Below are 16119 nucleotides of genomic sequence, written 5' to 3' on the forward strand. Positions count from 1 at the left end.
AGAAAACCCTATAATTTCAACATCGATGAGTAATTATAAATTTATCCCGGACTTTTGATTTTGCGGTGCTAATAGTTCAATGGAGCTAATCTAATAGAATTGAAGTTACTAAGTTTAGGTTATTGGTGACGACTTTGCACAAAGTTATAGGTTTAAATTTCATTTCATTGCTATCATTATCACTAAAAAAACTGATGGGTAAAATTTTTGCTAGTGCCATACCTATTGGGATGCTTGACGTAGACAAAAGTTAGATCTGGTTACCTGGTTATACTGAAGAAAAGAGAAAGGAAGAAGAGGACCCATCAAGTTGTTTATTTGATATATTCATTTTGTTAATTAATTAAACGGTTTCATTTATTCCCCTTAATCACAACTTCACAAACAAAAGAAAGACATTGCCTAGGTTCTGTTCCTTCCGTATCACTCGTGATTCCTCATTTAAAGACACTGGTCATTTTACTGTCCAACTTGGTCCCGCTTCTACAGTCATTTGATGTGTATTCGCCTATTTGTTGGTTTGTGGAGAAACTAAAAAAAGCTGTTTGTTAGGACTTAGCACGAGGGACTAGTCCTTATTATTTTGGTATTGAAAAATCATTTTTTGCACTTTATTTTAAATACATGTTTGATTAATATTAATTATTATTTAATTTCACATAGCTCAAGTGCGTTTAACTATTTAAAATTAATTTTATCACAATCATGTCTACCCGACTTCAAGACAAGCCTAATTGAAGTTGGGTAATGATGCCCAATATTATAACTAGGTGTTAGCTAGCAATGTTTATAGTAAATGTTCGCTTAATCCACTTGCTTGAAAAGCTTTTCAATTGTAAATATTTGCACCCAGCTTCAGCCTTCAAAATAAAAAATTGTTCAACATTTGCACTTGCAAAATTTTTCATAGTTTGTTACTTTCTATCTAAACTCTGAAACAAAATCAGCGTACGTGCATTCAACCCATCACACAGGTTTGTGCACTTTCCGTTTAGCTTCTTGCCATGTTCATGATTTTTCTCAGGAACTAATTTCAAATATTCCTGGCCTTTCAGTGATTCAGAAATTTTCAATTTTTTCTCATCATGTAGTAGAAGTTCTAGATGCTCAAATTTGTTGCTTCTGCAGTAGTCCTTATAATAATATGTTTCTAAGTAAGTATAGTGGTTATGATGGGGACAAAAAATGCTAGTCTTGGAACTTGGTAAGAGTCTTGAAACAGTTTGTCTCTGAATAATAACAGTACCAGTACTCTCCAGTCTCACGGTACTATTACCTCCACACAATGAAAAGCATGCATTGCCTTAAGAAACTTTAACCACTACTTCTACCTATCCTATGCCTTTTCCCTTTAGGCATCTGTCTCAATAATTTGTTCTTTATCAGTTTCTTCCTTTTATTTGTACAAATGACAAATGAAAAGAAAACTAAGCATAGTACCTCCTTTTTTTTTTGTTAGTAGCTACTAATAAGTAAAACATGAGAAAGCGTGATCATCTTGTTAGCCTTAAGCATAAACCATTGAGGAAAACTAAACTTTTGCCTTAAGAGTCACTTATCAGAGGAAAATTGTGCAGAAAAAACAGTTAAGGTGGCACACCCAAAATGGTTATTCATCCAATAATTAACACATAATAGCATCTTTAATGGGAATTGATTATGGAGTCCATCAACTTAAGAACTAGTTCTACTATTGGAGTATTTAACATGACAGTCGCTTATACAAACAGCTATTAATTCTTAATTGTTTTTCAAAATTGAAACAATTAATTATAGGCCCCATTTTAAGTTCTTGAGAGTTACACCATTAAAGAAAAAAATTGTTGAAGTCCTTTAACCCTGTGACCTTGTATATGGCCCCAAATTTGAGTTACACGACTCTACATAATTGCACCATTGAAGACTGTTATTAAGCCTAATGACAAACAATGTGGCACTAAACAAGTAGGATTTGAATAATCGATCTCTCTTTTATTTTTTTTTAAAATGGAAATATAATGATGTTTTTTTTAGAGAGAGATATATACACACATACAAACCACTCTTTTTCTTTCTAATTGTAAAACACTTTCAACTAATTCACATTCATTAAGAAAAATAATTAATTTAATTAATCATATTAAATATGTCAATTAATTATGTTATCATTTTTAAAATTATTCTTTTCTTATCTTTTTTATTTACTTGATTATTTTTTATTAATATTTAGAAAAAGAATAATTAAGTAAAAATATAAAAAAAAATTAACATATTAAAAAATTTATAAAAAAACAAATAAAATTCTAAAAATAATCTTATAATTTAAAACAGAGGGAGTAACTTTTATGCAACCCTGACCGACCGAGTCTATGTTTGAAATTTAGTTGAATTCAACGTTAATTGATTTTCAAAAGAAAATTACAACATAATTGCTTTGAAATTTTTGCATTGAAACACACAATCTATGATTACAACACTAATCCAAACACATCATGGATCTGCATACAAAAATCTGTGTAGGATTGTCTTTAGTTTGTATCCAATATTTTTTCAACTTGTAATTAATTTCCCTGGCGTGAAGCAAGGTCACAGGCCCAGGCACTGGACCAGCTATATTCTCAGTTTCCCAGACTGGAAACTGTTGAGAGATTCGCTGCCTCAGTAATAATTACAATGTTTCTTGCTTTGAAGCAAGCAAAATCCAAAGCCTGCAAATACCTTATTCACATTTTTGGTCATGCCAAGATCGAGTGGCTCAGTTTTCCAGCATCAACAGTGGCTCATGAACTAAATTGGGTAGGCCTATCAAGAAGGTAATTCATGCAACATGCATGCATGATTCTTAGTATTGATTAAACTCAGCTTGACAAGTGAGACAAATATTGCACATATATGATGCAGCTAAAATACGTGACCACTCTTGGATATGTGTAATAGTTTCATATGCAGAAATTGACATTTGACAATACACGCTACAAAAGCCGTGTCCAATCACTTTCAAATTTTAATATTTATAGTGAGTATATATCAAACCTTGATAAAGAAATTCACTTGAAAATGATTTATGCTCTGTCAAGTCTTTCTAAATTGATATGGCTATGACATGCTATATCATGAATTTCATCCAAATTATGGGGGCAAATTTGTTCCCGCAAACATACGACAAATATGGGTTCTGTGCCTTTTAGGATTTATGGACAAACAAAGTCTGCAAAGCTTATGGGCTATGGCATTGGCGTGCGATATTTTATTCAATGTTTTTGTTATATTCAAATGATTTTATTTTTTGTTCAAAAAATTTCTGTCTCTCAAAATATAAATGAAAAAAAAAAAAAGTGAATAAAGTGAGTTCCCTGTTGACCGGGGCAAAAGCTTACCCTCGTGAAATTAAAGCCATTCCCTCCAGGTGGGTCGAGTGTACCGCGAGGGAGGTCATGTTCCCTCCATTCATGTTTTTATTTGAGTTTTTATGTAATTTATTTTCTCTTTTTATTTATTTGTCTTAATGAGGCTCCTCAAATTATTATTATTTTTACTATAACTTAGCTTTGTTCCGGATTTTCTTGAAATAGAAGAACACTATATACAGTTAGCAACAAGCTCATTTACATGAAAAATCAACATTTCTTGCACGCACAGTTGTTTATTGGGTACAGTTTTTAAAAAGCTCAAGACAGTAATCAAATCACTAATTTTAACAAGGACTTTGCTGTCTTTTTTAGTCATTATTTTAATGTATTTTGAGAATCTAATTAATTGTTACTAAGGAGCATGGTGGTCAAGCTAGAATTGTTAATGAGTTCTCTCAAATTCAAGTTTTATATATATATGCACACACAATTTATTTAATAATCAAAAAATAATTTTATCAACTATAATAATTTTACTTAATTCATATTTTATGGACTATAATAATTTTACTTTACTCATGTAACCTCATAAGAACGTAAAAAATCTCTTTCACACACACATTTATATAACTTGTGTTTGAAGTGTAAATACTGAGATTCCTTTGCGAAAATATTTTTCAAAAATTCTTATTAAATTCCTCATGTTTAACATTTCCAATGGTATATCTTCCCTTGGTTTTATCAAAATTTAATTGTCCATGGAAGTTTTAAAAGTATTATTTTTCTTCAATAATATCTCTCAATTGTTATTGGAAGAGAGATCCTTCTTGAATATATATTTTAGGAAACTTTTCAAAAAGATCATCTTTCTCACAATTACTTTGGACTAAACACACTTAATGTTCAACTCTTAAGTAATGCATATTGTTGGAATAATAATATAATTAATTTCTTGAAATTATTCTTAACTGTATAATTAGGAACTCCTCTTTGTTCATACCTTAGCTCTTTTGCACTGACTTCACTCCTGCCCTCATCAACACTCAGGATATTACATGTTCATCAGTTTTTACTTAATTTATCCCAACAAAATAAATTTTATCTCTCCAATAATTTTTTTCCATACACATAATCAGATGTTAAACTCTTAACAACATGCCAAAAAATCTAATGATTTTTATATATAAAGAAGAACCTAATTATCTATCAACTATACCGAACATTCAGACAAAAAATCCCTTTTTAATCTAAAGCAATAAGAAAACACAATTTAAATGTTTTTCTCTTATTTTTCTTTTTATATTTCTTTTTCGAATTTTATAATAAAATTAGAAATATCTCAATACGAGTGTAGCTAGGTATTCAAACACATGTCATGTTTCACTATATATAGGTCAAACACTAGTCATTTATCTATTTCAAGTGAAAGTGAGATTAACTTTTTACTAAGACAAATATTTTTTATAAAAAAAATATTTTTTTTAATTAGTTTTCTTAAGAGCAACAATTAAAGCAGAAATGTTAGCAATCTGACACTTTTTTTTAATACATTACCGAATGACTAAAAATTATTAAAAGCTATCAATTAAAAATAGATTAAATGAGAATTAGCCTATAAAAATTTATAAGTTTTGATAAATTTCAATGAATCAGACATATTTTTTAAAGAAAGAGTCAGAAAAAGTATTACTCGCATTTGTCTAGTTAAAAATAAAAACTTGTTAAATAATATATAACATTTGATATTATTAACATATTTTATAAAAAAATATTTATTTATTAATTGTTCAATTAACATGCAACAGAATATAAAAAAATGTAAATGCTAACTAGTGTATTTGGAATATATATTAGTTAAAAAATAAAAAAGAGAAAGATTTTTATTGAGATGCATAAAATTGTGTTGCTGATAGCTTTTTTTTATGTTCTTTTATGATATTTAGAACAATTTTTTTTTCTTCTTTTAGTTTCTTAAGAGCATTTCCAATGAGTATAATTTAAGCAATTAATTTTGAGTAATTTATCTTATGTTAATTGATTCCTACAATATTATATTATAGTTAAATAATTCATATATATTTTATTCTATTAATATAATTTTAAAAAACTATTAAATTATCTCTTTGTATTATTCTTAAACGGTAAAAAAAATATTATTTTACTCATAAATAACTACTATTTATATAAGCAAATGAAACTTAATTTTAAAGTATCTAATTTGACCGGTAAATCACTCTCAATAGAAAAAAAAATAACAATATCTAAAAAATAAGCAACTATTTTAAATTTATGTTGAATGGATACTTGTTAATAAAAGCTTAAATTACTCATTTTTTTAAGTGATTTTTTTAATTTTAGTTTATATTTTAATTCTTTTTTAATCTATGTAGTTTAAAAGTATTTTTTTAATCTTTATAATTTAAAAATGATATTTTTAGTTCTTATAATTTATATTTTAATTACTTTTTATAATTAATTAAAATATAAAATATTTTTATAGTTAATTATAATTGATAATATTACTCATATTTTAATGATAAAGATTAAAATAGAATTAAATAAGGATTAAAAAAATTAAAATATAAAATAAAAAAATCACTTTCAAAAATATATATAAAAAAAATTAAAATATAAATGATAAAAGTTAAAAAAACCATTTTCAAAAAGAACACTTTCAAATTAATTCAACCATAATTTAAAAAAAGAGAGAAATGTAAACAGTAAACATGCTGCAACTGCAAGACAAAGCGGTGTCTGCCCCAATCACTTTCCAACTGCGCTCGGTTTGAAAGTTGGAAACCCTCCACTCCTAGCTACTACACCAGCGCGTGCCTTCACTCTCTCCTCCCTTTTCAAATTCGCTTTCACACCTTCAACTTCAAGCTCAACTCGAAGCCACTCCACAGAGAGAACCAAGCCCAAAAAAGCTGAGAACTTTGGCACAAAACCAACAAGCCCACCTTCAAATCACCCCATATTCCCCATTCCCATGCAGAGATTCCATCTGGGTCTCCCTCATTCACCACCAATGGACACCAGCACACCCTTCCAAGACCTTCCAGAAGCATCTCCAAAGCCCTTCTTCAAGAAAACCACACTCACTTCCTTCATCATGTCTTCAACACCTTCCTTCAAGGAAGACACCTACTACATCTCCCACCTCAAATCCTCCGAGAAAAAAGCCCTCCAAGACCTCAAGAACAAACTCCAATCTTCTTATTCTTCCACCCCTTCCATGTGGGGCGTTCCTTTACTCAACAACAACAACGCCGACAACGCCGACGTCATCCTCCTCAAGTTCCTCCGAGCCCGTGACTTCAGGGTCCACGACGCCCTCTCCATGCTCCTCAAGTGCCTCTCATGGAGGACCGAGTTCGGAGCTGACAACATTGTCGACGAGGAGCTCGGTGGGTTCAAGGAACTTGAAGGGGTTGTAGCCTATACCCATGGCTATGACAGAGAGGGACACCCCGTGTGCTACAACGCCTACGGGGTGTTCAAGGATAGGGAGATGTACGAGAATGTTTTCGGGGACGAGGAGAAGCTGAAGAAGTTCTTGCGGTGGAGGGTGCAGGTGCTGGAGAGAGGGGTGAGGATGCTACACTTCAAGCCCGGTGGGGTTAATTCTCTCATTCAGGTTACGGACCTTAAAGACATGCCCAAGAGGGAGCTAAGAATTGCTTCTAACCAGATTCTGTCTCTGTTCCAGGATAACTATCCTGAAATGGTGGCTCGCAAGGTATATGCTCCCTCCCCCTGTCTCTGTCTCTGTTCCAGGATAACCAAATTCATACTGATTAAGAAGTTTAGTTAACTCTATTAAATTGTGTTTTTTTCAATTAAAAGATAAATTTTTTCTTAAATTATCTTTCGTTGGAGTTTGATATATAAGCATGAAAAACAAATTATGGTCTTATTAAATGAATGAAGGATATTCTGGAGAGAGTTTCATTAAATACGACATAGATAATTCAGATTCGCTACTTATATTTAGATAAAAAAAAATTAAGAGACTTCTGTTGTTTATATTCAAGTCCTAAGGGAGTACATTGTTCTCAGATTTTTTTTACTTGGAAATGCATGAGAACTTTTTAAAGTTGAATGATTTAATTAACCAACATTATGTTTGTTTGGGGTTAACTGATCTCAGATTCCTTAGGTAAGGTTTAGTTCTTGGAAAAAAATATGGTTGAGATGAGATCTTACTGAAGGTAGTCATATAGGTTTCCTTTAGCAGTTAAGAAAACGATTATCTGGGGTATTAAGGTTAATTTAGTGGTTGAAGGGGAAGGAAAAGGAAAAGAGATTGTGGGTTGGAATCTCTGTCGCTAAAAAATAATAACAACTATCATTTGCGGATAAAAAGCAACACTTGGTACCTATATTATAGTAATAAGAAAAATAGAATAAGTTAAACATCTTTCCTAAATTTTAAAAATTTCTACCAAGTTAAATAAATAAAAAATCAAAGTTTTAAAGAATGGTTTGCAATGTGAAGGTATTTGGAGTATTTTCGATACATAAACTGCATTTATCTATAATTTCCTGCAAGAGACAATATTGGGGAACGTGACAAGCAACCACAATTTAAAGCCTTATAACAAAACCAACTTATGTGCATTAACTTCTATAGAATTTTTTAATATTATTTTAAGTTGATTTTCACTTAGGACAGAAGTTTAATTCTTTTTATCTAGGCATTCTTTGTCCAAAAAGGGCCCATGGTTGTTTGCTTGTTATCTATATCCACCTTTTTGGTTTTGGTGTGATGGGAATTTCACTACTTTTTCTTTTCTCATTTTCTTGCTTTCAGATTTTCATCAATGTGCCATGGTACTTCAGTGTGTTGTATTCAATGTTCAGTCCGTTTCTGACCCAGAGAACTAAGAGCAAGTTTGTGATCTCTAAGGAAGGAAATGCTGCCGAGACACTCTACAAGTTAGTCTAATTAATGGGTTGTTATTTTGTTTATTCTCCTATTGGGTCAGAAAATTTTGGTTTTGAAATGGGTTCTTCTTTCTGCTAATTTTCGTCTATGTAGAAAGATTTCACAATGGCTCTCAGCTTTCTTATCTACAGTAAAGTTTTGTCTTGAGTTTTATTTTATTCATTATTTTATATTTTAAATTGAAGTTGTCTATCCTTGATTTTTTTTGTGTTACATACACTACACATGTATCAAACAAAATGTCTCTTACCCCACAATATATCTTTTGGTGTTTTGTATTCTAAGATGGGGTTATTGTCCTTTGTTCAGATTTATAAGGCCCGAGAATATTCCTGTTCGGTATGGTGGATTGAGTCGACCAAGCGATTTGGAGAATGGTCCCCCAAAACCTGCTTCTGAGTTCACAGTTAAAGGAGGAGAGATAGTGAACATACAAATAGAAGGAATTGAGGTAACAATGTTCTAATCTTCCTCCGTTTCATTTACCCTTGTGAGAATTATAATTGTTTCTTATTTTTGGTTTTGATTTTTCAGGTTAAAAAATATTACGAAGTTTTTTACATTGTAATTTATTCATAAATTATAGTTTAATGTAATGTATAGTAAAATTATTGACGTTTATAACAAATACTTTAAGGAAAAGATTAAAAGATTAAGTTTAATGGCTATGCATTCTCATTGTAAACTTTTACACTATCAATTAGTCTTTGATAGTCAAACATACAATGCATGATGATTTGTGATAGAATAATAATATAAAATTGTATTATAACCTATTTTTTCTAAAGGATTTGTTTATTGCTTGTTATTGGGTGACACTGGGACAGAGTGGTGCAACTATCACTTGGGATATTGTGGTGGGAGGCTGGGACTTGGAGTATAGTGCTGAATTTGTCCCAATTGCACAAGGTAGCTACACCTTAGCAGTTGATAAGGCAAGGAAGATTGAGGCCACAGAAGAAGCAATCCATAACTCTTTCACATCAAAAGAAGCTGGCAAAATGGTACTCTCTGTTGATAACTCTGCCTCAAGGAAGAAAAAAGTTGCTGCTTATCGCTATTTTGTGCGCAAATCCAGCACACCAACACCATCTGAGGTGCAATTAAGCCCTAAATGATTGTAGGAACCATATATGATCTTTATATGCTTTGAAGTTAATTATAAGTCTTAACTCTCTTCGGTTATGAACTTATGATTCTGAACTTTGTTTGAGCCAACTTAAAGGTACTTAGTACTATTGTATTAGTGTAATGTAAAAAAATGAGGGGAAAAAACGTGCTATAGCATGGTGATTTGGTACATATGAAAAAGCAAGTGGCTTTGCTTATTATAATACATTTTACTATTTGGGCATGATGTGGTGAATTGGTGATTACTTTTGTCAGAGGGTATTGTATTGTTATTTAGCATGTGTGGGAAAGTACTTTAGTTTTGTTCCCAGAAGAGAAGTGAATTGAATTGAGTGGGGATGGACCTTTACCTGCCCTTGACGGTTTTGATTTGATATTATGTTATGGTCCATGCAAGATGAACGGTGATGATGGTCCATTGAAGAGTTCACGGGCTCTGGAACTTGAAATTGAATGGTGTAGCATCTTTCCTTGTCTATTGTATTTATGGTGATGTCTGCATTCTGCTATGGTTTGGTGAATGAATATTCATCCTTTGTAAATGGAGTGATTAAAATTGAGATAATAAATCTGTAAAAAAAATTGAGATTATAAAAATCAAAATCAAAAAATTATATATAGTAAGTATATGAAATCAGTTTTTAAAATATCTGGTAGTATTAAATTAAGATTGTGTATTTTTAAAATAGTATTTCATTTGTTTTTTTTATTGTATTTTATACTTTTTATGAATTGTTTTCTTTTACTTCTAAGTAAAAGTCCATTTTATTTCTTAAAGTTTGGAATTTACAAGATTGATAGTTGTTTGTAATTATTTTGGTCTGAATTTTCTATATAAAAATCTAAATTTTGTATGCTGATGTATTTGATAGAATTAAATTATTATACAAAAATGATTTTGACAAATTTGTCTATTTAAAAAAGTTAAAAATTTAACTGATGAAACTTTTTTAATGGCGAAATATGGAATACTCTATATATTCCGTGCCTGTTTTGATTTAAAGTTTAGTAAAATAATTTTAAACTGGTCATCTCAATTGAGTTATATACTCAAATGGCGTTTAATCATAGATTTTATATCAAAATACACACCGTGTAAAAAAATAATTTTGGGTGTAAAACAAATTAACCCTGCATATAACGTCTTAATTCCTTGCATTCTTTACACTCTGTTAAGTGTTAACCTAGATGTTTCAGAGGAAAATTTATAGCAAGTACCCACATGCGGACTGCTTTTCCAGAAGCACTATGACTCAAGTATTTTTAAGACTTAACAAGGTGATACGATATATTTATTGAAACACTATTTACAAAAAAATAAAAAGTATAAAAGTACATATATAAATGATGAGAAGTTTCAATAAGCTTTTATGAGTTATATTCAAACGGTTCATAGTCATATTTCTCAGGGACTAGTATATAGTAAAGTGAATGCATTCCGTTTTCTGAGAGTAATGATATTTTCACATGTTATTTTTACAATATTTTTTATTTTTTATTTTAAATTTTCACTATCACATTACCAATCTCATAGTATACTTCCCTTTGTTTTTGTTTTTTTTTTTTAATCTGTGTTGCTAGACGCATAGTGAAAAAAAGAGTGAAAATATGATTATCTTTTTTTGTTAACGAAAATTTGATTATTATTCTCAACAATAAAAGACTGAGTCATGCCCCTGTACGATTTTACCAAGGGAAAAAAATCAGCAGAACATTGAATAGAATTGAATGTTGATTTGTTGGTTGGATTATTTTGCTGAGCAGCTGCTGAGAGTTCCATGTTTCAAGGGTTTATGATGTTCAGTTTTCCGTCTTATAGTAAGAAAAATGGTACAAAATACTGTCTAGGCTGAAATGAATTACTTTATTTAGCCGAATATTTCTATATTAGGAAAACAGCAGCAGCAGTTCCTTCTTTCAGATTTATTCACATGATGCCCAGCATTTCATTGGAGCATGTGTTGTGTTCTATATGATGTAGTATATGATGTGTTGACCCTAACTTTGTATTCAGTCCATATAACTGATTATACTTCAATATAATAAACAATTTTGAGCATATCAATGAGGTTTGGCCTAATTGATACATAGTTAAGTTTCTTAATCATGTTGATAAGGATTCGATTCGATTATATGATTATGTGTATAAAAAATATTTTATTACCAGGTGAAATTCACCTGAATGATTTTTATGTTCCTGGACTAATTTCATGATTTTCCATACAAACTAGGAAAAAAACAATTAAAAAAAACTTAATAAAACATGCCTAGAAAGAAAACTCAATCCACACTCCTATCAACACAGATCATACTCTGATTAGATACTGTTTGTTAGTGATTTGGGCCTTAACTTGACAAGAAGGAATAATTATAACTATATATATAATTCCCTTTTATTTTTTCACTTAATTTTTTAATATATCATTTATCTTATTTATTATTGTTTTTATTTTCCTATTGCATTTAAGTATTTTCCTTTCTCTTATATACACCTTAATTAGTAGGGGTGGATATTAGATCCGCGAATCGGTCTGTGACCCGCAAACCCTGTGAATAATGAATCTTGTGGGCTTTATTCATGAACGTTTAAATTACCTGATTAACTCGTCTAAGTCTAGAACGTAAGTATTATCGTTTTGTTACGTTAAAATTCTGATCTTTAATCTAAATTATTATTATTAATTTATTATGTTTAAAATGTTAATATATTATAGTGTTATAGATTTTAACTTAAAAAAATAAACTCAATTTTTTTCTTCTAATTTTATACATATTTTCCTTTTTTTAAAATATTTTTTTTCAAATTACTGGCTAGTCCGTTTATCTGCAGCAGATTTTTACTACTGAATACAGACCTTAAAAAAACCTTTGCACTTTAAACTGGCCGGATCAGTCATACTCACCCCTATTTTTTTTTTGGAAAAATATAAATTATATTAAATCTAAAATGATATAATAATAAACGGGACATACCCCGCAACTAGAGAAAATCAAAAGTCTCCCTAATACAAGAAAACTTATATCAAGATGTTAAAACAAATGCATAAGGGGTGTTTGTCTATACATAAGAAACTTAATTATGCTAATAACCTCTATTACAGAAAATTGATAATCTTCAAAAATCAACTTGTTCCTAGACAGCCAGATGTAGTAGACTGTAATTGCTATAACAAGACAACGAAATTTTTCTTGAACATCTGATGTGGATCTGCCCCTAATTAAAAAATCAGTAATACGCTGCAAAGAAGTGAAACGCCTACGGAAATGAGCCAAATCACGAATGTGAGCTCAAACTTGGACAGATTTTCTGTAAGAAAAAAACAAATGAGCATTTGACTCAGCCTCATTTGAACATAAAGGGCAGAGGGAACCCTTGTTCAAAAAAGCAGTTTTCTTACATAATAATGGTGAACTCACCGAACCCATAGAGAATCTTTCTTACAATGAAAGTCCCACAGGATACGGGAAAGAAGCGCAAGGTTCAAGTCCTTGAGATTAAAAAGGTCTAAACCCCCTTCTTTTTTCGGAGAACAAACTACTGACCAAGCAACCAAGGGCTTATTTTTGCCAATATCCGCTTGGCCCCACAAAAAATTACGGCACGAAGCGTTGATCCGGTCCAGAACAAATTGAGACAAAGGAAAAATCCCCATCCAGAAATTCACAATTCCTTGAATAACTGCTCTGATCAACTCTAGCTTACCTACATAAGATAAAGACTTCTTGCTCCATCCCTGAATCAGGCCAGTAATCTTGGAAAGCAAGGGAGCATAGTGGCATACATTTAATCTAGATGATAAAAGGGGAACACCAAAGTATCTAAAAGGGAAGTCACCCAAACTAAATCCAGTAAGCTGCTGAATATGAGGCCTAATACCGGTTGAGTATATGGCATATTTATCGGAGCTAATGGAAAACCCTGAAACCCTATAGAAGTGCTGAAGCTTGGCAAACATAGTTGACACAGAAGGGATATCTCCTCTAGATAGAAGCATAATATCATCTGCAAAAGCCAAATGAGATAGCTGAATACCTGCACAGTTGGGATGAAATTTAAAATTGGCATCATCCTTGAGGCTGCTCATATCTCTGAGAAAGTACTCCAAACAAAGCACAAACAGATAAGGGGAGAGAGGATCCCCTTGTCTAAGACCCTGCTGCCCTTTGAAATGGTCATAAATGGATCCATTGACACTAAAGGAAGTGGAAGAAACACATTCCATGATCCAAGTACAGAACTAGGCTGGGAAGCCAATGGACTTAAGCATCCAATCCAAGAATCCCCAGGAAATGGAATCATAAGCTTTATGCAAGTCAATTTTCAGGAGGCATCTCGGAGAGGATCTTTTCCGTGCATATTTGCGCAAAATCTCTTGAACTAAGAAGATGTTGTCCATCATCTTTTTGTTCTTAATGAAGGAAGTTTGAGTTTCCCCAATAATAGTCTCAAACACTGGGGCTATGCGGTTGGCCAGAATTTTAGACACAATCTTGTATAACAAATTACAGCAAGATATGGGTCTAAAATGGTTGACCTAGGAGGCCTAATCATGCTTAGGAATAAGCGCAATAATAGCATGGTTGATTTGCTTTAAAAAAATTTAGTTGTAAAGAATTCATTAACCACCTCAAAGATATCATCACCAATGATATTCAAAGCCTTCTTGAAGAATAAAGCATTGAAACCATCTGGCCCTGGAGCTTTATTGTTATCCATCACAGAAATAACCTTCCAAATCTCTTGCTTAGAAGTAGGACAAAGGAAGGCCGCAAAGCAATCGGTGGGAACCTTAGGACCCCTGTTGCAGATCGAAATGGAAGGAGTTTGGGTCAGCTCATGAGCACTAAACAAATTCCTAAAGTGATTCACAAAAGCAAGGGCAATTTCATCTTGGGAGGAAGTGTTATGCCCATCCTCTAGCCTTATGGCAGCAATAAATCGGCTGTGTCTGTTGCGCTTGATTAAAGCATGAAAAAATTTGGAGCATTTATCAGCCTGCAGGAGATATCTATTTTTGATGAGCTGAGCGAACTTCATAGACTCCACTTTTTTAAGCATAATGGTATGCCTTCTAGTACGGTTTGCCAGAGCAAGAAGGAAATGGTCTTGAGGATTTTGCTTTAGAGAATTAAGCACACTGTTATATTCAGCCTCAGCTAGCTCCACTTGGTTGGAGATGTTGTTGACCTTTTGCTTAAAAACATTCTTCAAGGGAGTTTTAAGAGCTTTCAATTTCTTACAGACCTTGAACATGCTACAGCCATGAATATTTTGCTTCCAGCCACCTGCAACAATTCTTGAGAAATTTGGATGATCCACAATAGTATTGTTGAATTTAAATGGATAATTACCTCTACGCACTACCAACTCAGTGGTGACAACTAGAGGAATATGGTCTGAAATATAAATAAACTCCATAACTTCACAAGTAGAATTTCCAAAGGAATTGAACCAGGCCTGATTACATAAAGCTCTGTCCAGTTTGCTCCACACCCTGCCATTAGTCCACGTGTACAAGGGGCCATGAGAGTTGATGCTCCCCAGCCCCAGGTCAGAACAACAATCAAAAAAATCTTGCAACTCATAAGCATTGGGCTCAACTCCATTGAAATGGTCGGTGGGAGACAGAATGGAGTTGAAGTCACCAATGAGGAGCCAGGGGCAGTTCATATTAGCATTGATACTATTCAGATTTATCCAAAGAGATCTTCTTGCCACAATGGAGTGAAGACCATAGATGAATGAAACCTGAAAGCGCTTGGCAGTGGTTTTACAATCAATAGCACAGTGAATCAATTGGGCATTTGACTCCAAAACAGAAAGATGGATCTTATCCTACTTCCAGAGCATAAGAATTTTGCCAGCATTATGAGAAGTGAAGTTATGGGTGAAGTGTCAGTCACCAAACATTCTTCTCATGATTTCCTCAACTGAAACCTTATTCAACTTAGTTTCCAACACAACCATGACGTTAACTTCCTTGCAGCGAAGGAAGCTCTGCATCGCATGATGCTTCAGAGGCAAATTAAAGCCTCTGATGTTCCAAGAGGCAATGATCATGGATGCGGACGGGGGGAAGCCTCCCCGACCCTAGTTACAGCTTTATGATTTCTTCCTCTTTGGACATCAGCGTGCATATCCTCAGTACGGGTTGTCTTTATGAGTTTTACTTTTTTACCTTTTTTCTGGTGTTTTGTTTTCTCCTGAACAAACCCCTCTTCTATATGATCACCAAACTCAGTGTTCCCTGTTTCTTTGAGGTCAGAAGAATTATGAAGGACAGACAAAGGGGCCTACTGTATCGGTATGTGGGGGCATTGCTGAATCACCCACTTGTGGCTGATCCAAGGTGGGGGAGGCTGTGATGAGAGCAGACTTATTCGCAGTGACAATTTTACAATTAGTGAGGCGGTGCCCAATCATCTTGCAGTGAGTGCAAAAAGAAGGTCTATTTTCATACTTAATCTTTTGCACAGAAGTCTTTCCTGTAGGCAGTCTAAATCGCACTTCATCGATGAGCTCCAAAGAAGCATCAACCTCAACTAAAGCTCTAGCAAAAGAAATAGACCCCTTAGAAGCAGTAAGATGGTCAGATCGAATGGGCGAACCAATCTTGGATAGGATTTTCCCTAAGGCTTAAGGATTCTAAAGCTCCAAAGGAAGATTTCTGAGTTTAACCCAAACAGGGATCTTGCTGAGCTCCTCATTGC

The 16119-nt window shown here is 32.7% G+C and overlaps 1 protein-coding gene across 1 annotated transcript; it reads left to right on the forward strand.

Moving 5' to 3' along the window:
* Positions 1-5946: 5946 nt before the first annotated feature.
* On the forward strand, positions 5947-9631 carry LOC100814996 (patellin-6). The gene is made up of 4 exons (XM_006602626.4): positions 5947-7068; positions 8143-8267; positions 8587-8728; positions 9105-9631. The coding sequence occupies exons 1-4, from the start codon at positions 6319-6321 to the stop codon at positions 9393-9395; spliced, it is 1308 nt and encodes a 435-aa protein (XP_006602689.1). The 5' UTR covers positions 5947-6318; the 3' UTR covers positions 9396-9631.
* The last annotated feature ends 6488 nt before the right edge of the window (positions 9632-16119 follow it).

Source organism: Glycine max, chromosome 18 (genome assembly GCF_000004515.6).
Source record: "Glycine max cultivar Williams 82 chromosome 18, Glycine_max_v4.0, whole genome shotgun sequence".
In the NCBI taxonomy this organism is placed as follows: domain Eukaryota; kingdom Viridiplantae; phylum Streptophyta; class Magnoliopsida; order Fabales; family Fabaceae; genus Glycine; species Glycine max.